This window comes from Lathamus discolor, chromosome 2 (assembly GCF_037157495.1).
Source record: "Lathamus discolor isolate bLatDis1 chromosome 2, bLatDis1.hap1, whole genome shotgun sequence".
In the NCBI taxonomy this organism is placed as follows: domain Eukaryota; kingdom Metazoa; phylum Chordata; class Aves; order Psittaciformes; family Psittacidae; genus Lathamus; species Lathamus discolor.
In genome coordinates this window covers 33719552-33742890 of record NC_088885.1, presented here as the reverse complement: position 1 = coordinate 33742890, position 23339 = coordinate 33719552, and the positions used below count along the sequence as shown (strand labels likewise).

The following is a 23339-nucleotide window of genomic DNA, read 5'->3' as shown; positions in this document are numbered from 1 at the left end:
GGTCTTCCCCATTCTGACCCTGCGACCTGGAACACCAGTGAGAGACAAAACTGAAGTCAATGCATGTAATAAAGTCCCAGAGTATGTCAGTGTATGTATAAAGTCCCAGACTAACACTAGTTAAGTTTGTTGGGTGGTATTTTCTCTGATAGTTTTTATCTCAAAAAGATACAGAAAAAGATGTGTTACTGAAAAATGTTCATAGCTTTTAAATAACAGAAAGTACGGAAGGGAAAAAAGTACCAAATGCAAAAATCAGTTTAAGCTTGTTCTGTGTGCAGCAGTTTGCAGATTTCATTGAAATTAATGTATTACCATTGTGGTGTTAAACTGAAACAGCAGCTGCTTTGTGTAATTAATTTTCTTCATGATGCTTCTGTGGTTTCAACCTGCCACATTCAGTAGCAGTTTTCTTGTTGAGAATCCTTAACTACGTTTCCAGTCTTTTTTTATGGCTTGCAAAGTGGTCTGTAGTTGAACACGAAAAAATACCTGATTTATTTAATTTGATTTGGAAAGTAACGGTTGATCCTAAAATATCAATTGAGGATAACTCTGGGCCTTAATACATCCTATTAGGCAGCTAAAATTCCATCTTCAGTGTTTAATTTAAATGTGAAATGTATCCTTCAGTGTGTAGAGCAAGGGAAAAGACCATGTCTGAAATTAAAGAAGACAACAGCCAAACTGCTGTTCCATGGATGAGCTTTTGCAGGTGGTGGAATGTGTGCAGGATCTCAGGAAAGGCAGCAACTGTTCTGCAAACCAAAATCTTTAAGCAGTTCGTACGTTGCTTTTGGTCAGTGTCCACTTGCCAGCTGGAAGCCGGAAAGCCATGACAGAAGTCCTGTACAGTTCCTGTTCTGCCACGTTTCTGGGCATGAATCACGGCGTGGACATGACTGACTTGGTTTGGAAACGAAGCAGGCTGAGCTGAAGACGCCATGATTTATTTCTTCCTTGAAGCAGCAGTCGTTCACTCAGCTGGACTTCAGGGAGGCACCTTTGCCAGTGCCATTACCCCAGAGGCTGAATATCTGCTATTTCAAGTGTAAGTGGTGGGACAGTTCTTCCAATCCATGTAGTTGTCAGTAAAAAAAGAAAGAAAACGTAGATATGGGAAGGAACACTAGGTTAAAGGCTCCTTACCTTCTAGTTTTGTTCCATTTGGTATGTTTAGGCTTTCTAGTGCAATGGTGAGAGCTGATAACATTATTTAGTAGAGGAGGAATTCTCCTGATCCCTTAGCTCCATGTGTTAAACGTCCTGAAACTCGTGCAAAAAAATTACAGGAGTTTTCAAAGACCTTGAGAAATGGCAATCAAAGCAGTACTGAGCAGGACTGAGATCCTCATGGGAGACAAATAGCAGGCAGAATGCATCAATGTTTTTCTTAACCTGTAAACCGATGGCATTGCAGAAGCGGTGGGAAGTTGGGAGCCGCAAGATGCTGCTTAGGGCACCACCTCTTTTGAAGCAAAATTGTGAGCTTTTCTGAAGCATGTCAGATGCTCTCTCAGCTCCAGTAGCTTATTAATTATATTAAATCCCTTTTGTTTCCAAGGACTTAAACAGGCCAATATTCTCTGCCATTGAAAGTATACCTCGAGGGTATCTGTAGGAGAGGATCCCTGTAACATGACTGGTGAAAGCACTCTGGTGTGCTTAAAGCACAGGATATAAGATTATAGCTTAGCATTTGTAATTTTAAAATATGAGGTGATCTAAGGAAGCAAAAGTAATCTAAATTTCAACTTTCAGTTATCTCTTTGAAGATGACTGGTGATTACTCATTATTTTATCCTCTGTAGTCAATATCAAGTGCAGCATTTGTACACATTAATTGAAGGAAGGTTAATGTGTTTGATAGCTTGGACATCATTCTTTCTGATTAATTGAGGAGAGCCTGAGCCAACTCTGATATTATAGGTGGAACTGTAACGTTGTCTTCAATTAAAGATATTTTCGACTTCCTTGTTTTCTTTTCCATATGCCCCATCAAGTTTTAATCCTCAGGCTGAAGTTTCCATTACTGGTGTTAGCTTCCAGCACAGGTTTTGTTGTTTCTTACTTTTTTCTTTTTTTCCTTTAAAGATTAAAGACAATATCATAACACAAAATGAGTAACATGCTCAAATTGAGGGAGTTAGCCTTAACTCTGACATTTCCTATCTTTGAAGTGTTACAGTCTGCAATCTTAATGTTCTGTTAAGATGCATTTGTGTGTCATGTATGTGTAATTTATGGACTACATTTTGGCCTGTTCCCTTGTTAGGCTGGCATCAAGATGACTGCTACAGACAAAGAGGACTAAGTTTAGAGAAGAATTAATGGGCATTCAAATGCTTGAGTTCCTATGTAGGCCATTTATACAGTGTATCTTTGCACATTACTTATAAATTATTAAAATAACACCATTGTTTGCTTGGTATTCAAAACATAATTTACCATCAAATGTGTAACAATTCAGCAGCTACTGTTCTCCTTAGGAGAAAAAGTCAAAGTTTGCTGAAAATGGATTCAGTTTCTGTTTGAGATTAAGAGGGTTTTTTTGTCATATAAGCTAATATTTTGTCTTCTTTTTACTATGGCAGCACTAGTTAAATCAGATCCTGCTGTTGAATTGCAAAGAAATAAATCACAACAGACATTAATCTAGATGAGGGCTAAGTAATTAACTTCATAGAAGGGTGGTGTATACTCTGTCTGTGACACTAGACTGACTGCTGTGTGTAGAATAAATGCAGTATTTAGGCTGCCTATGGTATTCCACCCCTTCAATTAAGTAAACAAATATATATAGAGCTACTCTGGAGTGTATCCTTTGTGGTCTAAACACTGTATCTTATTAAAATCATCTGCATGCAGTATGTGGGGTTTGAGTTCCTGCCAGTGGTTTCATCCATTGTTAACAGTGATGCTCGGCTCTCCCAAGAGTTAAATACAGTGGTACTATAGTTATGTGGAAGGGGTGCTCTTGGTTACTTTGGTGGCCATTTCATTGCATATTACCTCCCACTTTGTTTCCATCCATGTGTGTGGCATAGGGTGTTGCCTGGAAAAATACAAGCTTTTTCAGGAAAAAAAAATCCATATAGGTTGAGAAAAATATCAAAGGCGGTCTGTAATTGATTCTGAGGGTCGAGACTAGGGCCAGAATAGGTGCATGCCTGCCTGCTCTGTGTGTGCATATCGAGATACTTAATATTTACATTTACATATCTGTTTTCACCTCAGTGATAGTGATAAAACATCTGTTGCACTCCAGAAGATAGGATCAGTGGCTTAAAGCAGAACTGTATTTCTTGATTTTCACTTGTAAGTATTACAGTCCTCATTCTGCAAGTGCTCTTTTTCACCCAGAAAATGAGACCGGTTGTCTGTTCTGCTTCTGAGAGAACATCAAGCTGAAGTAGTTATATTTTATCATAATTAAAAATATTTATATCTACAATGTCATAAATGTGTTCAGATGTTAATCCATTGCACAAAGTATTTGCAGCAGATTTCAATACAGAACTTAATTTTCTAGGATGATATGGACAGTACAGGTTGACAAAACTTCTGCTTAGGGTAAATAGCTAAAATGAAATTCACCTGAAGCTACATTTATTTGATGATGCTGTTAAATTGAAAGAATATAAAAATGGTGATAAACCACATACACAAATAACTTGGTGTGAAGTCTGAGATTTTAGTTGGTTACCAGACTTGCTGTTTTCCACAAACTCAAGTTAATCTGTAGATTTCCTAAGCTGTAATTAGCTAACTCTTCAAAGAGTGTTTCTCTTGCCCTTCTCAAAAGCAACGGAGTATTTTAGAGATTAGGGGAACATCAATTTTCATACAGTTTTTCTTTTCCCTGCTGGATATAGGGTTTTTTACAAATACAGCTGTGCTGAAGCAGAGACAAGTAAACAGGATTGTCTAAAATAAGATCAGCCTTTGCCTCATAACAGCATCAGACCCAGATGCAGCTAATAGATGGTGTGCATTAATTAGAATGTTTCTGATCATAGGAGCATGGTGAGTAGCTATAGAAACCCATCACCTTAGGTCAGAACAAGGTTTTCTATATACAAAAATAAGGAAGCATTCTGCTTCTTCGAAATGTGTTTGAATGGGCCGCAGGTTTTTGAATGGGGAAGCACTGTCACCCCTAGAGCGTGTCTTGGACCACCATGCAGGCTTGTCTGCAACCATCTAATTGAAAACAGTGTGTGGCAGCACGGGTGCGTGGGCCAGCTGCAGACCACATACTCTGGCAGCTCGTTCCAAGTCGTGGTGTAACGGTTCATTTTCAGTTTCTCTTTTTACACCTGTGTCCATGGGATGTGTGTGTTAGAAGCGATTATAGACCCTTCTGGTTGGAAAACTTTACCCCTTCTCAACAGCCCCTCAGTCAGAGACGGCACTGAGGAGGTTCTTCCCATGGCTAGTTTTGCTTTGAAACATCTGAAATCTAGGTGAAGATGAGGAAAAAAAAGTGGTTATTTGCCTGGTGTTTGGGGTTGCACATTACTTTCACCAGGCATCAGTGCTGCAGGTTATGAACTGGTGCCAGGTAGATTGGCCTGTGAGGTACAGTCACTGAAAGGAAACACAATAGGTTGAACATGGATGAGTCCAGAGGAAGGCCGTGAAGGTGATCAGAGGGCTGGAGCACCTCTCCTCTGGAGACAGGCTGAGAGAGCTGGGCATGTTCAGCCTGGAGAAAAGAAGGCTCCAGGGAGACCTTGTAGCAGCCTTCCAGTACCTAAAGGGGACCTACAAGAAATCTGGAGAGGGTTTTTTTTTTTCAAGGGTAGGACAAGGAGGAATGGCTTTAAATTGAAACAGGGTAGATTTAGATTTGACATTAGGAAAAAGCGTTTCCCTATGAGGGTGCTGAGGCACTGGCATAGGTTGCTCAGAGAAGTTGTGGCTGCCCCATCCCTTGCAGTGTTCAAGGCCAGGTTGGACGGGGCTTTGAGCAGCCTGGTCTAGTGGAAGGTGTCCCTGCCCATGGCAGGGGGTTGGAACTGGATGAGCTTTAAGGTCACTTCCAACCCAAACCATTCTGTGATTCTATGACTGCGCTCGCTTTGAGCCTATGGGACATTCATTCTTTCGCAGTGGAGGCTGCTGCTGAAATTGCATTTATTTCCTTCTCAAGAGAGTGCCCAGCCCTCAGAGTAGATCTGTGCTAGAGAAAAGCATGGAGGGATGAAGGCAGGAAGAGTCTGTCCACTTCCATCCCAAAGATTTACAGGCTCCAGGGAAGGCAAGCAGCCAGGAATAAAGTGGAATATCCTCAATGAATAATTCATTTGCTGGAAAGTGGTTTTCAGGGAAACTGAAGCTATACAGAGATTTGGACAAATTGAGCTGAAACACTCTCAGCCATAAAAAAGATGGATAAGAGGGGAATATACAAAAATCCTGAAATACATTGTAATATCTCATTTCAACCTTCTGGGTAGATTCCTTTAAAAGGCACATTCAAAGCTTTTGGATATCTGTCTCAATTCTTTATTTTCCTTTCTCTTTTTTCAGTAGACCTAACTTAAAAGAGCAAATGTTACCAGGAGATATTAAACGATGTGAAAATCATAAATTTATCATTAAGATAAATTTATGTTGATTTGTGTCTTCAGGCATTGGTTTTTGTTGCTTTTTCTGTGTGCTTGGAGAGCCCAGCACAAGCAGACACAACTGCCAGCATCCAGAGTTGTCTGATCAGAGCACCTCCTTTTCATGAGTTCTCTCTTGCAGTTTTAAGAGTAGCAGTGTTCAGTGCAGTTGCTAATAGCACAGTTTGTGGGAAAACATGGGAAATAGTGTGTATTTGTAAGATCTGTGGTGTATGGATTGGAATCTCTGGACACAGAGGATGTGCCTTGACAAGAAGATGAAGGAGGCTGCTCCTGGTGAAACTCACCTTCATGCTGCTGCCTGTGACTGGCGTGGGGAGCCTCAGGGGCAGTGGGCTCTTTTTCTGTCTTGCCAGATGCACATAAACCTTGCCCTTGGTCAGTACAAGCATCAAGGGGGGTACACGTTTGTGCTTCAGGGCTGGAAAGCTAACAGGTAAGTGAAGTACTTGGCCAGAGTGATCACCCAGGGAGCACAGAGAAGCTTCAGAAGGTTCAGAAATCCAAGGTCTCTGTGGTGGAACCACAGGATGTAGTCTTGTCACTACATAAATCGTGTAGAATTGTGATGCATCAGCAGGACAAAGCCAAGTGGAAGATCAGGAAGATCGTAGCGGTCATTTGTATTGGCTGTGGTGGTTTTCTTTATCTACAGTGGAAAATAGGCACAAGTTGGAACAATCTTACCTTAAAACTTCACAAGCCCTGTTCCTTCAAAGTCTGCTGTAACCCCATGACTGAAAAATGAACCAGAGGACCTACTGTGGTTGACCTATGCCACACAACTAGACAAATCCCTGCTTTTCAAATCCAAATGTTGTTTAGATCCTCTCCAGTCTTGAAAGTACAGTTCAGTACATTATCACCCAAAACAGAAGAAGGTGAGAATGTTGCTAAGGACAAGGGGCTTCTAGCTGGCCAGGAGCCAGCTACCTCTAGCAGATGGGAAGGAGAAGAACAAGGGGACAGAGAGATCTCAGCTCCTAATTTACATTCATTTTGCTGTTGCATCCCATCATCTCAGTTTTTTAGGCCCTTTGTATTCTGTTCTTTTCAGTCAAAAATTGCCTTCTCTTGGTATATGTATGTAGGGTGGACTGGGGAAGCACAGGCTGGGAAAGATTTGCATATGTGTGATGTCTTTTATCTATAATAAGATAAACTGATAACTGTAACGCCTTGCAGGAATAGGCAGAAATCTATATCGTGTTACTATCTGAGGCTGCTCTGGGCTTGCTGACATTACCAATCCACCTCTCCAGTGCCTGTTAATTATGGCTGATATGTACCCCCCCTTGTGGCTTACCAGACTTGCTGGCACACAGCCAGTTGCAGTCTGGGGGCTCTGCTGAACCCATTTTGCCTGTGGTTCTGAAGGCTGCTGGCTGGACAATGCTGCCCAGGGAGGCTTCCCTTTTCCAGCCACTTTACTTGTGCTGCACTGTTCAGTCAGGAGGCGTGTGCTGGTGAGTTATCTTTTCTTATCCAAAATTTGTTTATCTAAAATCATAGTAGTGGAGGTGGTGGGAAAAATAATTTGGAGAGTTTGCATCACGTAAATCATTTTTTCAATAAGCAAGAAAAAGGGCTTGTGAGCTAGGTAATATCTTACAGGTGTCTAGTATTTAGTATGTTACATGCCTTTGTTGTTTGTGTACGTTATTGATCATGTAGGAGGCCCTACAGATACTTACAGATATTGAGTGATGTTTAAGGAATATTTTATGAAAAGTGAATTATGGGAGAAGATCTAAAAGGATGATATCAGGAAAACTTTGATTATTACTGGGTTTCTTGAGAAAGAGGAGACCCCAGTTGTCCTGACTTAAATGTCTTCCCCAGTTAAAAATGGATGACCATCCTAACATCTAGAGAAGATGTTTTCCTATGCTAAATTCTCAGTCCTTTAACCAGCTGAGCATGTATAACTTTACAAGCAGAAGCAGGTTTCTGTGGATGCGTAAACTTGTAGTCACACTTGCCAGTCAGCAGCTTGCAGACTGAACTCTTTTGATATTTTAAAAGCCAGACAGAAGACAAAAGTACCCCTCTTCCAACAGCTTAACAGACAAAGTTTAGCTGAAGTCACCACCTTGCTTTGATAATACTGTTTCTCCCCATTAGAATTGCTATCTGATGCAACCTAAACGTTCCATGGTACGTAGGTTGAAGCAGTGTGAGAATTCAGTCAATTAATTAGGTGTGGGTAGCACTTACCTTCCATTGTCAAGGATCAAAGGAGAAGACAATTGTCTTGTTGGGCTCCATACCTTGGTGTCAGTTTATTCAAATAACCTTCTGACCCAAATGTTACTGCAAGTTTTCACATCAACTTATTACGCTTTGGTGAACATTTCTAACCTGCATCAAGATCGTGACTGCTGGGGCTCAACAGGTGCTGCTTTGAGGCATCTGGAAGTGGACAGAAAAATGGCAGAAATGTTGAACAAATGAGGAACACGCAGATAAAGCTAAACCTCTGCCCTTCCTCTATGGAGTGTCTCCTGCCTTCTTCCATCCCTGCCCTACTGTTTACAGAAAAAAATTGTGTGGAGAAGCTGAAAGGGAGATTGCGCAGGCAGACCCAGGCCTCCAGCACTTGGGGGTGTCGGTGTGCCCGGCTGAAGGAACTCTAATGGAAAATGACTGGAACGGGAGCGTTAATTCAGAGAAGAATTTGAATTGGAGTTGGTGGATACTTTTGTTTTTATTTGAGGTCTTTTGCTGTATAACTATTGTGGTTCAGTACTACAGCCTTCACAGGAAGAAGGGGAGGGGGAGTAAAGCTCAGTTTTTCCTTTGACTTCATTATTGCCAAGGTTTCCCTCTGCATCTCTGAGGAATTTCTATTAGAGAGGTTTATTCTACTAACAGTCTATTAGCAGGATTGGCCCCCTCATTGAAAGCATGATGCAGCCCATAAGATTAAATAAGGTAAAATAAAATGAAATTCTAAGGAATTAAATCATGTGTGGGCACTGAATGTTTTCATGTCTGTGCTGAAGGCATTCACTTCAATTATTAATTGTTTTGTGAACTGAGTCAATAAAAGCCAGGCCTTGCTAGCTCTGTCAGCTGACAATAATGCCCTTAATGCATGCATTTGTGGGGAGACTATTCAAGTTTGAAATACCATTTATTTTAACAGGCTGGACCTTGATTTTATTTGTCTGTGTCCATGCTGTGGAGTAAAGGAAATGAAATTATCTCAATGTCACAAATTTACTTCATTTTTTTTTTCTTTAGAATGACATACTGTCTTCTTTAGCCATTTAATACAACATAATGCTGTTTAGGGCTTTAAAAGGCAAGGAGAAATGAACCTTTAATAAATTCAATAAATCCTTTGCCTAGGATGTTGTTGCACGTTAATGATTTTAGAATCATTAAAATCACTTATTTCACTACTTGAAATGAGTGAATATCATTTTATGTTTTTATTCTAGAGTTTGATTAACGGTAGTGCTGTACATATAGCAACTAAAAAAATCTTTTAGGACACAAGCAATAGTAACAGGGAAATTGCAGTACAGTTGGTTTTGGTTGTGTCTGTGATAGAAGGATCTCTGCACTGCCCCTTAAGTTACTGTACAGTAGCTTGTGTAGGTTTGTGGCTATGCTGAAACCTGTGCTACGGGTATGTGTGTGTTGGTGCACTGACCTCCAATCTGGTTTTACATTTCCTTCTGCTGAAGGTTTTTGAGAGAACTGAGCTGTCTTTCAGATAAAGGCCATCACAGATCCACATTGGTGCATGTGAGCATGAGAGGCAGCTGGCCCAAATGTTTTACTCCTAAAAGCCTGGTCTCTGTTCCTGAGAAAAGTAAAGGATCAAAATGCAAAGAGTGGAAAACAAATAAGGAGAAACACAGAGACAGCAGTGACACCCGTTGTGGGGGGCTGAGATGGCTTTCACACAGGTTGCATTTCTCAGTCTGTAGCCTCAGTAAGTGATGAACTGTATTATATTCAGTATTCCAACAGGCAAAACCACAAACTCGTTATACTTCAGCCCTTCATAATGTAACTGAGTCACTGATAAATGCACTATACATGGGAAGCTTGAAGCATGCTACGTTTTTCCTCAAAATATTGGATGTAGAGGCAAAACTAGGTACAAAATAGTTGAAAAACTGTTCAGTGCCATTGAGATTTGGAGGAGGTGTTTGGATCCAGTATTACGAACTCCTGTCCATATGATTAACACTGGACTTGCAGCAGTGAACATGGAGCTTTCACACATGGTTAACACTGGGCATATATGCAGGCTCATTCCCCAGCTGGGCTTGCTAGTTAGTGTAATGAATCCTTCTCTTGGTCTCCAGTTACATGTATCACTTTGGAGATGGAAGGAGAGGAAACTATGCGCTGTATTCTGGTACAGTGTACCATACAGCCTTGTGTGCAGCTCTAACCTGCTAGTGCCAAAGGGACATAGGCAGCCAGCCATCTGCATTGCATTTTGGCAGTGTTTTAAAAGAAGTCAGTAAGGCTGGATATCAGGTACCACAAACTGGATTAGCTAAAGTTATGCTCACTGTTCAGTCTAAAGGCATTCATTTGCTAATTTATTATCTGCCCTGTAGTTACCAAATAGTTGCCTTCTTCAGTACCAAGCACTGCACAATCTATTGGAACAGCTGTTTTTTCATATTGTATTCAGGACATGATGACAGGGCTTCAGTGGGGCAGTAAAAATGGGCATCATTCATCTGGGTGCTTGTTACTGTTTTCTGGAATCTGAGTTAATGAAAACAAAGTTTGAGAAAACTGCCTTTTTTTTTTTTTTTTGTTTGTTTTAATGATCTGAATCCTAGCTTGCTTTATCTTCCAGAAATTGCAGTATTGGATCCAGCTGGAAATGACTGCAGCATTATTTTGCCATAGCACTAAAGCGTTTTGTCTGGAAGTTTAGCTATTTATATTACACATCCCTCTTGAAGCCTAATGTTCAAGAGCTCTTCATTAGAAACATCAATGGTATTAAATGGAAATGTATCTTGCATGATGATATAAAAAATCAGACCAGTAATGCAGTACCCAGTTGGTGTAACGTTTCCGTTGTAATGCGTTTCTTGTAGTTGTGAATTCCTTCACATAGAGGAGGGTAACTAAAATACCGTATTTATTTTACTATTAAGAGCTTTAATGTACTTCAGGAAAACAGTTTCAATACAGAGCTGTTAAAGCTCTGTTACTTTGCACACATTGACCTTGGTCCTGCAAACAATTACACTTGGGCACAGCCTCACTAACTTCAAATGGCCAGCTCACATGTGCAAGGTTAAACAGACGTGTATATGCTTGTAGAGATCAAGGCCTCACCTCGAATCTGAAATACGTTAACCAAGGGGTAAGATTTGCAACAGCACGCCAGAGAGAAACTTTGCCTCAAAATCAAGGAGATGGTAGAGCTTTTTTCTGTGGCACTGATGCAGAAGCTCCTGGCTGGTGCTGAATTGGAAGCTACTGGGTTTGTCCTGGAGCTGGGTTTGGGAGGCCCATGCCTCTGTCCTTCACCAAGCACAGCCGCACTGACTGCAGTAGGAGCCCTGCTCATGGAGGTGCCTCAGTTTGGGGCTGGAGAGATGCTGACCAGCCTCCCCATGTAGCCTAATTCCCTGTGGTCTCTCCGCAGCTGGCTGTCCCGCACAATGACGAGTGGACCCGCTTCGCCCGGACCCTGGTGGAGATCCGTGCCAACCGGGCAGACAGCGAGGAGGAAGGGGCAGTGGAGCTGTCTGCCTAGAGGAGGACAAGGAGCAGCACCCACCGCCACCAGAACAGCAGCTTTTCCCCTCTGAGTACACCAGTGTTCAGTGTCAGAGTCAGTCCTGCTGTGGCTTTCGATGCCAGTGTCTGTGCCAATATTGCTCAAAGCATTCCGTATTAATCACACTGCTTTACACAAGGCTGAAAATATCCAGAGCATTTTCATACTTTATATTTCTGTCTGAAAAGTAAGAAAGAAAAGACAAATCAACCCTTTATGGGTTTAGTTGTTGCCTTTTAACTACTTAGTAGCTGTATTTAATAGCTAGGAACCCCTGGTTAAACTTGTGCTCACATTGCCCTTCTGGCATAGTCCTATTAAATCCATATGAAGCCAGATATGATTATGTGCAGATGTGGTGTGCTTCACTGTATGGGACTGGGCCAAAGACTTTAGATGTGGTGTTTCACATGGTGACTTACATTATGAATGGATGTACTATACAAAAGTTGCTGCTCCTTATTTATTGCGGTGTGCTGCATGGAACATATTTATTTGAAAGCACTAAAATAAATGATCCTAAAGCATGTGCGTAATGAGAGAACTGCATTGTCTGTGTGCTGCTGTAGAGGTTACGTTAAAGTCCACATAACAATTACAGTACATCAGTTGTGCTTAAGATGTAAGATCTATAAAGGTTGGCTTGAGTGGATGGAATGAGTTTCCTTTTTTTTTCTTTCAAGATGCCTATTATTTCTAGGCACTTTAGTTCAAATACAGTTGGTCACTGATACTTGTCATGCAAGTTAACACTAACAGTCTGACAAAGGGTTGTGGTTCCCGAGTATGACACTAGTATTGCCAATAAAATGTATGGAGCCCATCCTGTTGCAGTGTGGTTCATCTTTCCTTGCCAGCAGCACTCAGCATGTTCATTACTGGTCACTGGGATAATGTGACTGCCCTGACTCACAGAATGCTCATGCAGCTGCCATGGGAATAGATACCTTTGCTACAGGGACTGCCCAGCAATGGCCTCACATGCATTGGATCCTGCTACAAATCTTACATGAGCAGACAGTGATCTACGTCAGCTTCTAGGCTTGATTAATGTCTGGCTTTTCCCTCTGTCCTTGGCTGTGCACAAGCAGAGCAGCACCATGCTGCCATATGCACTAAAAGAAAAGGAATGGGAAGGACAAGACCTCCTAAACTGTATGAAGAGACAGGCTGGGGCAGGGAACAAGGGAATATTCTCCTTTATGACAAACTCTTGTGGCTTGAGCAAAGAAACGTGCACAGCCTGATCTCACCAAGTGCCCAGAGAGACACCTTGGTGGTGAGGCTGCTGGTTGTGTTCACCTCACCATTGTGCTGAGGCAGAGCACAGCTCCAACACATGGGTTAGGCAGTGGCTCACAGTCCCTTGGGCAGGGAGGTGAACCATTACGGCGAGAAATATGGAAGACAGCCAGCAGTAAATTTGGAGGGAACCACATCTCATCTTTGGGCAGTCATGCTGAGGAATGTCTCATCTAATGCTCTTCAGAGCTATGGCCAAACCTCTGCACTGCTAAAAGCCAGAGTAGGCTAAGAAAATGAATCCTATGGAGAAGCTGGATTTCCCTTATCCTCTCAATGGTTAGGAATAACTCCCAGTGAGAGTGTACAGGCTAGTTTCTTCTTCATGGTGGGACCTGAAGATACATCCCAGTGCCTGTGGACAGGGGCTGTGGTATGCGGCATCTTCCACCAGATGAACTAGTTTACAGAGCATAGATACCTTTGTCATTGTCTGGTGGCTCTAAGAGCAGAGCCACACGTGAGGGAGCCTTGTGTTCCTCCTGCTTCCCTGGGTACTTTGGGAGCTGTCCCAAAGAACCAATGTAGCACTCACAGCACTGCTGTATCTTAAAAGTGAATGCTAAGCAACAACCGGGTGAGACACTTGTGAAGCAGCAGCTTAGACATCATCTCTGGGTTGTTTTTGTCCAATTTCTGTCTGTTTTCCTTTCCAAAGGCACATTAAGTGTCATCTATGTATGGGCACACACAGTGCAAAGCGGAAGGCAGTGGGAGATGCACATTGGCCATTAATGGAACACAAGATTAGGAACCCACAGAGTGCAGATGCACACACAGCAGACTCATGTTGTGGCTGATGAGGAGAGGGGGGACACTCGCTGCCCTTCTGCCCCTGTGGTACACACACATCTGAAAGTTCAGGGACACTGTGTGAGGGTTGTAAAGGGAAGGGTGTTTGACCTACGGTGTCTCACATACACCATAACCAGTGCAGTGGAAATGGTTGGCAAATGTGCTTCCACTTTTTCCATATCGCTGTTCAGGTTTTGGAACCTAAGGGGGGATTACATGTTCTGCATGTTCACCTTCCAATTCTCCCTATTTTATGGCATTAACAGCTTGTAAAATGGTTTTAAGAGCAGCCTCCGAAGACCTTCAGCATTTGCTGCTGTGTGCAAATGAATACGACTGAAGTCCCTCTTTTTATTCTTCTCTCCTTTTTGAGAGGGGTTCGGCAGTACACAGAAGGAACAACAAAAAGATCCAGATTTCCACAGAAAACAATATGAAAGAACCATTACAAGCAGCTGAAACAGAGGGAAGAGCACCCAATAAGAGGCACTTACTCCCCTTCTGTTGGTCATGGCTGCTCTTCAGTGCAGTTTCTGACCAGCCCTTGTTGTGCCTTCCCAGGAATCTCCAGCAGTTTTTGTTCGTACGATTGATTTTCCTCCTGCTAAACATGCTGCTCCCCCTCACTGGCTTTCCAAAAGAGCACGCATGACAGATGTTTCTCAAAATCTGCCCGGTAGGGAAGTAAATACAAAATTACCCTCCATTTTCAGAAAATCTTGGGTTTTCAGCAAAGTCTTGATAACGGAAGCCCCATCCAACCTGGCCTTGAACACTGCCAGGGGTGGGGGAGCCACAGCTTCTCTGGGCACCCTGTGCCAGAGCCTTACCTCCCTCACAGTGAAGAACTTCTTCATGTCTGATCTAAATCTACCCTCCTTCTGTTTAAAGCCATGACCCCCCCATTCTATCTCTACATGCCCTTTTCAAAAGTCCCTCTTCAGAATTCTTGTAGGCCCCCTTCAGGTACTGGAAGGCTGCTATGAGGTCTCCACGCAGCCTTCTCTTCTCCAGGCTGAACAGCCCCAACTTTCTCAGCCTCTCTTCATATGGGAGGTACTCCAGTCCCCTGATCATCCTCGTGGCCCTCCTCTGGACTTGTTCCAGCAGTTCCATGTCCTTTTTATGTTGAGGACACCAGCACTGCACACAATACTCCAGGTGAGGTCTCACAAGAGCAGAGTAGAGGGGCAGGATCACCTCCTTCGACCTGCTGGTCACGCTCCTTTTGATGCAGCCCAGGATACGGTTGGCTTTCTGGGCTGCGAGCGCACACTGAAGCTGGCTCATGTTCATTTTCTCATCGACCAACAACCCCCAAGTAGTTCTGCTCAGGGCTGCTCTCAATCTAGTCTCTCACCAGCATGTGCTTATGTTTGTGTAGGACCTTGCACTCAGCTTGGTTGAACTTCATAAGGTTCACAGTGGCCCACCTCTCAAGTGTGTCAAGGTCCCTCTGGATGGCATCCCTTCCCTCCAGCGTATCAACTGAACCACACAGCTTGGTGTTATCGGCAAACTTGCTGAGGGCACACTCAATCCCACTGTCTGTGTCAGCGATGAAGATATTAAACAAGACTGGTACCGACACCGATCCCCGAAATACTTGAACCACAAAGTCTGAATTTCACAGTGCCGTTTGAACATCAAGGTTGGTGGATTCCTGCTTGTCCCTCTGCCGTGTGTGCGCTGGCGAGCAGAGCAGCTCAGCAGCAAGCAGCATGATGTGCACACACACCATGGGGTGTACAGCAGGTCATTCCTGAGCAGGCTGTCCCCTCCTGAGGAAGATGCAGAGCAGTCTGTCAGGTTTTGTATTTTTAGCAGGTTTAGAAAAACCTGCCGTGTTATTTTTGAAGCCTATGGTATGTTTGCTCACAAACACGTCCCTGCAAACTGTCAATATAAAGTCAGCTTAAACCCAACCCATTCCCCAGGGACCAGGCAGAAAAGCATCCCTCAGCTTCTGCTGGGCTGAGAAAAACAAGCCAGGGGACTGCTTCAGAGGCACCCCTACCCTGCTCTCATGGTGACAGGTAACATCACCAATACTGGATCATTTCTTTTGCCTGGAAGCGCTGTCACGGGGACTTATCTGGCCTACAGGAAGCAAGTGCAGTTACATTTTATCCCAGTCCTCCCACACTTTGCATAACTCACCCAGAAACATGAAGAGGACAAACATCTAAACACTGAACATTGTCCTTGGGGCCTTTTGTTTGTTTGTAAGGCAATCTGACAACTTCTTGGCCTGTGAGCTTTTCAGAGCAGGAATGCATCCTTTTGTGTCTGGAGGAAGCCAACTGTGGGCACAGATCATCTCCAAGATCTCTGGGCAAGTGCTGTAGCATGCTTTGAAACATTTAAAACTGAGCTGCATGATAATGAAGCAGTCACTGGCTCTTCAGCTGTTCTGCCCCTGCCTCCATCATCTGCTGGCCCTGAAAAGAAGGGCAGGACAGAACCACCCCCCAGAAGACAGTTAATGGGGAAGAGGAGAGCCACCATGGGTTGTGGTGGGGGGTGTCAGTCCGGCCTCGCTCATCTTGCCTGCCAGGGAGAAGATAAAGGCTGTGTGGCCCTCTGAAGCGGACCTGCCACAGGAGAGATTTCTCCCTGCACTGGCGGCATTGTCCCTTCACCCCTAGAACAAAGGATAAATAACAGACATACCGCCTGGGAAAGAGAGGGCACTGGTAGGCAGGGAATGAATTGCACTGAGTTGTGATTTCTTTTGTCAAACACAAGCAACAGTCTTTATCACACAAGCCAAGAAGTTGTGCAAGTCTGACAATAACCCAGCTCCAGTCCCTGTCCCATTGCTGGCTGTGAGGCGCCAGCTGCGCTGCGGTCCGGTAGCACTGGAGCTTGCTCTGGCTAGAATGGCCGGTGTCCTGCTCTGACTGGTAGGGAGCAGCTGCTGGCTGAACCCATGCTCATGGCCAGGAACCTCCTGTCTCAGGCCAGGGAGGATGTGTGGCATCCCCGGATGTGTGGCACAGCACTCTGATGTCCTCCCTGAGCTGCTGACTTTCCACAGAAACCCCTGACAAGGCACATCAGGCAAAAGTGAGGAAAGAAGTTTAAAACCAGCTCTTAAATAGCCTGAAATCTCAGGTGTCAAGCACAGGCATCTCCCAGTCAGAAAGTTTAACTTTTATGACAAGCCAAAACCAAAAATCTGACAGTTAATTCTGGAGTAATACAAGGGTCAGCTTTTTTTCCCCATTTCTGAAATGAAGGAGCTGTCATCTGGGGAGATTCAGATATACAGGATTGGGCGGTGGAAGCCAGCAGCTGTCAGAGCCTGGCACAGCCTCTGCACACTGGCTTAGACAGACCCAAGATGCAGCTCCAGGCAGATGTCATCTTCTCCCCTCCTGCTCATGTACCACGATTCCATTCCACTTGTAACTTCAAAATGCGAATCAGCCCAAGAGAATCATTTTCATGATGAGCCAAGCACAAATAGAGTAATAGAGTGATTTCCACTTCAGTATTTCTACAAGTCATAGTACAACAATTCAACACCACATATCTTATTCATTCTTCTGCAAAGACACTGCTTCTATCCATTCCCTCAGTTTATAGCCACTGCTGAAGGCACTCACCACTCACCCCAAGAAGACAAGCAAGACCAAATTTTTCCTGGTCATAAGAGGTATCACAGGAGACACCCAGCAGTGTTTTCAACTGACCAGGTAGTCAGACTGTTCATAACACATCAACCTCCCCCCAGAAGTAAAGGTCACAGAATTGTTAGAGTTGGAACAGACCTCTGGAGATCATCTATTCTAACCCCTGCCAAGCAGGATCAACACATCACAGCTTAGCCCAATCCTGGCTTTTGACTGGGGAAAGGTTTCTTTTTTTCTGTGTCACCTACACCAACAGATGTCTTTTCTACACAGGGGAACTTGGGAATTTGTTCTCAAGCTGCAGGTGTTTTTGTAGGCTACATGTTCCAAACATTAACTTCATCTTAACCTAACTTTGTAATTGGAGCTGAACAAGACATTTGATGTACTATGCTATTTCTGTAACAGAATACCATGTGTGCATCTCTTTGAAAGGTTTATTTCTATCTTCATAAATACATACTGTGCAAGGCACCAAAAAATTAAGTAAAATCTTTTCTGTTAAGAGTATTTTAATCTCTTTAAACTCAATGAAGTAAATAAGAATCTGAAACCACCTATTTGCCAATTACAAGCCAGCAGTTAAGGCAGGTACCATTGATACAGTGCATGAATTTTCTATTGCAGTTATTTAAACAAGCAGCGTTTTACTACAGAAGTGCATATACAAACTGAATTCCAAACACCAGCAACCCAAGATAGGCACCTAGTTACGAAGTTTCCTTGTATGTGTAGTAGAATGCCAAAAGTTCTGCCATAAAGTGCAAAGACTATGGAGAATAACACTTTCTTTTGAGCATTTTGATACCAGTAACATAATACAACGGCTAAACATTTATAAATGTGGTTTCCATTACAAAAACATGTTCCACATAAAAGCTTCATAATACAATCCAGAAACAGACCTTGTGCGTGTACATATTTGAAAAGTCAAAGCTGTACTGGCATACTTAGGTACCGGGCATATATTTGCTGACCTCTACAGACACACACTGAGTTTATCACTGATTTCCATGTACAGTTGAAACCATTCCACTCTGAGCATCGTGATATCCACTGAGTTCTTCCATCTCAGTGACGATGTGCGACATCTGCCCTGGTGATGTGCAGCAGAGCACTGTCTATAAAATGATCTGGTTCACAGCTCTCACCCAGCCCTCCCTAGCGAACAGAACCTAAAATTAGTATCTTCCCAACGCAAGCACATGTCAGATGTGGACAAATACATTCATGGTCCCAAACTTAAAACAACTGGTAAGAATTTCACAGTGATCTGGTTAAGGAAGCACAAAGACAAATGATTACATTTCAAATGAAAATTATCTTAACATTCAAATGAAGCTAAACTGTTACATGATGAGAAGCTAAAGGAATAAAGGATTTACCAATTAGAAAAGTGGCTCTTTCCCAACTAATAACAAAAAACCTACGGCAATAAACTTAGGGTCCTACTGCTGCAGCAGCCTTTGAGGTAGGTGGTGATGGCTTAAACCGAGGTAGGCAAAGTCCAAACTTGTTTTCAATCCCTGCAAAAGTGGCAACTGCCAATTTATAACCACCAACATGGTCAGGGTTAGGAGCAGGGAGCGTGATCCTAGATTTAGGAACTGGCTCTGATCCAGCTGGTTTTCTGCAAAATAATAAAAATAATAAATTAATTTCCATAGAGTAAAATCAGTGTCCACAAAAAATCCCCTCCATAAACTAAGCTGAATGGGACATCTAAGTGTACCTCCCAGTAAGTAATTAAATTAAATGCTAAAATGCAATGAGAAATACCCTGGTTTAAAACCTTTCAGAAAAGTTAGGCGCCTTCATGTTGATTGAGTATGGGCAAATCTAGATAAAATTTGTACTGCATTAAGCAAAACTGCAATGTAGGGGAGCAGGGGTTCGTAATTCTCTGCTGCAGTGCACAACCAACCCAGGAATCTAGTAGAGTTTAAGTAATTTTTGTGGTGGCTTTCAAATTACTGTCCCCAAAGATTCATAAATGGCCTGCAGCTGCTCCCCGGATCACACTAAACAGCAATATCAACAAAGACAGGAAGCAGAGCCGAAGCTCCAATAAACAGGTTTTGGTCTTGATGACACCTACAGACTTTTTTGGATGTCAAATGCCCTGCCTAATGAGGGGCACAGCTCCTCCCCCAAACTAATGAGGACTAATGCAGAGCATATCCTGACCTGGCAGGCATCACAAAGGAAGTAAGGAAAAATTGCCAGCTTATGTTTCCCCTGCAGTTAAATCCTCAGACCATTACTTAGCCTCTCACTGTCTCTATACTAGCACAGGTCCTCAACTTGAAATGGTGATGTAAAACATGGTAATGTTTTGCTGTGAAGCAGGTACTGGAATACCATCCTCACCTCCACAAGTGTAGTGGCTTAAACAGTATTTACAAAGCCTTTGCAACGTCTCCTCTGTAATAGCAAGACCCTGACTCTGACAAGTTGAGAAGCACCAAGACTCACACAGTACCAAGCACAGCTTCAGGGTACCAGGCAGATTCAGACACCACATACTTACACTCCCCCGAAGTCTACATAAAACCATCTCTGCAGTAGCTCGTAAGTCACCAGAGTTACACCAAACTGAGGAGAAGATCGAAATACACGAGCTTGAAAGAAAAGAAGAGAGGTCCTCAGTGACAAAACCCACAACTGGAAATCCCTTTGTAATCAAAGCTCTTTTACACACCTCCTGCCCCTTTCCACAGAGCCTTCGGACCTTCCTCTCGAAGAATCTTGGCAAAGCAGTCCACCACGCTGCTGTAGGTGGTCTGCCCTGCCCGGGCAGCCACCTGCAGCCTTGTTTTGATGACATCCGCAGGGGTCACCAGGGAGGCTGCCGGCATACCTGCACAACACAGAAACCATCAGTGGGCATTCACCGACTTGTCACATATGCTACACACGTCATTCACCCAAGGGTACCCCTGCCTTTCATTCTTATGTGAGGAGAATCCAGCCACACTGAGTTAAGCAGAAGCTGAGAAGGAGAACAAGCAACAAGAGGCAGTGATTGTGGATGTGGCTTCACCCAGAAGGAGCTTCTCCTAAAGGAGCAACCATATCTATAACATGCTTCCTGCTGAGCTGGGAGGCACCAGCTGGGTTTTTCAGTGCTAACCATAAACTTGCATAGTCAATAAGCACAAAGTTTTTGGAGGTGAGGTTGATCTTCCCCTTTCCTTTTCACGCCTCTCTGTGGCTTCCGGCATTCTGGCCGCACACTGTGCTAGAACTGCCTGTGCACACACACATATCCCAACCCCTCACACAGCAATGTCACCGAGAACCAGATAATGCTGTGCACACTCAGCAAGGCTTGAGAGCTAAGGTTTAAAGAAAGGGTCATTCTTTTCATTAGGCATGGCAGACTGCTCAGCTGCAAAGCCACAGCTCAGATCCTCAGCAGAACACTTGGAGGAAGATTTAAATTGACCCTGGCAGATAATCAACTGACAGTAAAAAAATACCAAATTGCCAATGGGTGGTATTTCTAAAACCATCCCTATCCAAACAGGGGCTGCCCATGTTTAGAACTGAAAAAAAGAAGCCAAAAGAAAAAATAAAGCACCAAGACTGCACTCAGAAGACACTGTCTCTTATGGTTTTGTTACTTTTCCATTCTGCATCTGTTCCAAACCAACTTGGTCAGATGTAGATGCATAAATCTTCTTTGCTTTTTTTTTTTTCTAGGCTTAATAATTCTGTAACAACGTCTGTCCAAACCAGCATGGTCTGGCTTCAATCACCAGAGCACCCTTCCTGCAGGCTGCTCTGAGAAATGTAAACGTGTGCAAATCACCAAAATAAGAACTCTTCCCCCTCCTCTCCTGGTCCCCCCAAAATAACTCACACGCTGAACTTGCACAGTGGTCAGCCTGGCAGGCAAGTGCTAAAACCTGGCAAAGGTTTCTGAACTCCAGAAACACTGAAATTCCTTTTTCCTTAGCCTTACCCACACCAGGATACTGGTTGAGTCTTCAATTTAAAGCCGGACTTTTGTCCTTCAAAAGCCAACCAGCGTTTTCAAGGAAAACCAAAAGACATACTTAGAAACTATTCTGTTCACTACATGTTGACTTCTGTCTCCTTATTCCTCATTCCTTATTACTGAGGATATCTTGCAGTTAAAGATATTTTTATTCCTATTTTTATGAGCTAAGTGTACAGGACAAACGACTTTACAGACAAACAGGAATTTATAGATCACTGCCATGAGAAGCTTACAATCACAGTAAGACAAATGGCAGAGCAGGAGCTGACAATAAAAAAGAAGAGCAAGGGGAGGAAGTTAATGGAGGCAGTAGGAAGATACAGCAAATCAATGAGAGATCCTGTAGCTGATGTTAGAATCACAGCAGAAAATGCCGTGGCACAATAGGTTGAGCCATCCAGTGAACAGTGGGAAACCAGAAGCTAGATGACATGCATGTTGCATGTGTCCCTAACAGCAATGAAAAGGAAGAAAATACACTCAACACAAGCAACGCCCACTGGCAGAGGATGCAGGTGCACATCTGAGCACAGCCAGCTTGAATATCCCAGCAGCAGGGGCTGTGGAAAGGTGGAGTTTCCCACACCCAGACAGAGCTCGCACACACCTCTGAAATCCATTGACCAGGCGAGATCCTTGGCCAGAGCAAAGACACCAGCCCAGAGACCAAGCCAGCGTTTCAGAGGTGATGGGTGTTTTGATTCATCTTCCCCTTGACTTTCTCACTACCAAACAACTCACACATACACCCCTACCATGCTTCACATGTACCCAATAAAATAAATTCCTTGGTTTTGTAAACAGTACAATGAGTTTTGTATCTTTAACACTGTAATTTGTTCATGAGAGTTAACCTCGGATGGGATTCACAGGAAGCACTGGATAAAATTCACATTAGAGCTAGTCTGGTAAGCCATATCAGCAACAATAAAGACTGCTTCTGTGCCTGAACTTCAAAGGGATGGTTATCTCAGTCTGCAATCACCTGACAACGGCTAGAAAGAGAAAAATAGGAAAATCTAATAAATGACTTGGCTTAAAAATGCTAGCTTATGTTTCAAGTCTGTAAATATGATCTAAAGTTCAAAAATTGTTTTGTTCCATTAAAATGGGTGAGAAATAAGCTGGCTCTAAGCTCCTGTTGGGGGCTTGGAGGCTGGCTCTGGTTTGGGGTGGGGGAAGGGACAGGACAAGGGGGTTTTAAGTAGCAGCCATTTGAACACAGTTGGTTTTCCTAGTGTCAGGTCAATTCCTCTGGACTATGAGCTACTGAACATAGAGTTCTATGCTTCAACAAGAAAAACTAACTGACCTTAGCTCTAGTCTAAGCCCAGATACTGGCTATAAAAGGCCCCTGCTCCTCAAGAGACACAGCCCTGTGTATCTTAGAATCATAGAATAGTTAGGGTTGGAAAGGACCTCAAGACCATCTAGTTCCAACCCCCCTGCCATGGACAGGGACACCTCACACTAAACCATCCCACCCAAGGCTTCATCCAACCTGGCCTTGAACACCGCCAGGGATGGAGCACTCACAACCTCCCTGGGCAACCCATTCCAGTGTCTCACCACCCTCACAGAAAAGAATTTCCTCCTTATATCCAATCTAAACTTCCCCTGTTTAAGTTTTAACCCGTTACCCCTTGTCCTGTCACTACAGTCCCTGACGAAGAGTCCCTCCCCAGCATCCCTATAGGCCCCCTTCAGGTACCGGAAGGCTGCTATTAGGTCTCCACGCAGCCTTCTCTTCTCCAGGCTGAACAGCCCCAACTTCCTCAGCCTGTCTTCATACGGGAGGTGCTCCAGTCCCCTGATCATCCTCGTGGCCCTCCTCTGGACTTGTTCCAGCAGTTCCATGTCCTTTTTATGTTGAGGACACCAGAACTGCACACAATACTCCAGGTGAGGTCTCACAAGAGCAGAGTAGAGGGGCAGGATCACCTCCTTTGACCTGCTGGTCACACTCCTTTTGATGCAGCCCAGGATACGGTTGGCTTTCTGGGCTGCGAGCACACACTGAAGCCGGCTCATGTTCATTTTCTCATCGACCAGCACCCTCAAGTCTTTCTCTGCAGGGCTGCTCTGAATCTCTTCTTTGCCCAATCTGTAGCTGTGCCTGGGATTGCTCTGACCCAGGTGTAGGACCCTGCACTTGTCGTGGTTGAACTTCATAAGGTTGGCATCAGCCCACC

The 23339-nt window shown here is 43.6% G+C and overlaps 2 protein-coding genes across 12 annotated transcripts in view; one reads left to right on the top strand and one right to left on the bottom strand.

The window, feature by feature from the left end:
* The window catches only part of DYNC1I1 (dynein cytoplasmic 1 intermediate chain 1), a 242979-nt gene extending 230750 nt beyond the window's left edge, over positions 1-12229 (top strand). For all 9 annotated transcript variants that reach the window (XM_065666334.1, XM_065666335.1, XM_065666339.1 and 6 more), the window contains one exon: positions 11272-12229. In XM_065666334.1, the coding sequence (XP_065522406.1) occupies positions 11272-11382 (111 nt within the window). In that variant the 3' untranslated portion in view covers positions 11383-12229. The remainder of the gene's footprint in view (positions 1-11271) is intronic.
* Positions 12230-17564: 5335 nt separating this feature from the next.
* SLC25A13 (solute carrier family 25 member 13) overlaps positions 17565-23339 on the bottom strand; it is a 114579-nt gene continuing 108804 nt past the window's right edge. For all 3 annotated transcript variants that reach the window (XM_065666331.1, XM_065666330.1, XM_065666332.1), the window contains exons 16-18: positions 19843-20001; positions 19672-19762; positions 17565-18771 (exon numbers count right to left, since the gene is read on the bottom strand). In XM_065666331.1, coding sequence (XP_065522403.1) covers positions 18582-18771; positions 19672-19762; positions 19843-20001 — 440 coding nt within the window. In that variant the 3' untranslated portion in view covers positions 17565-18581. The remainder of the gene's footprint in view (positions 18772-19671; positions 19763-19842; positions 20002-23339) is intronic.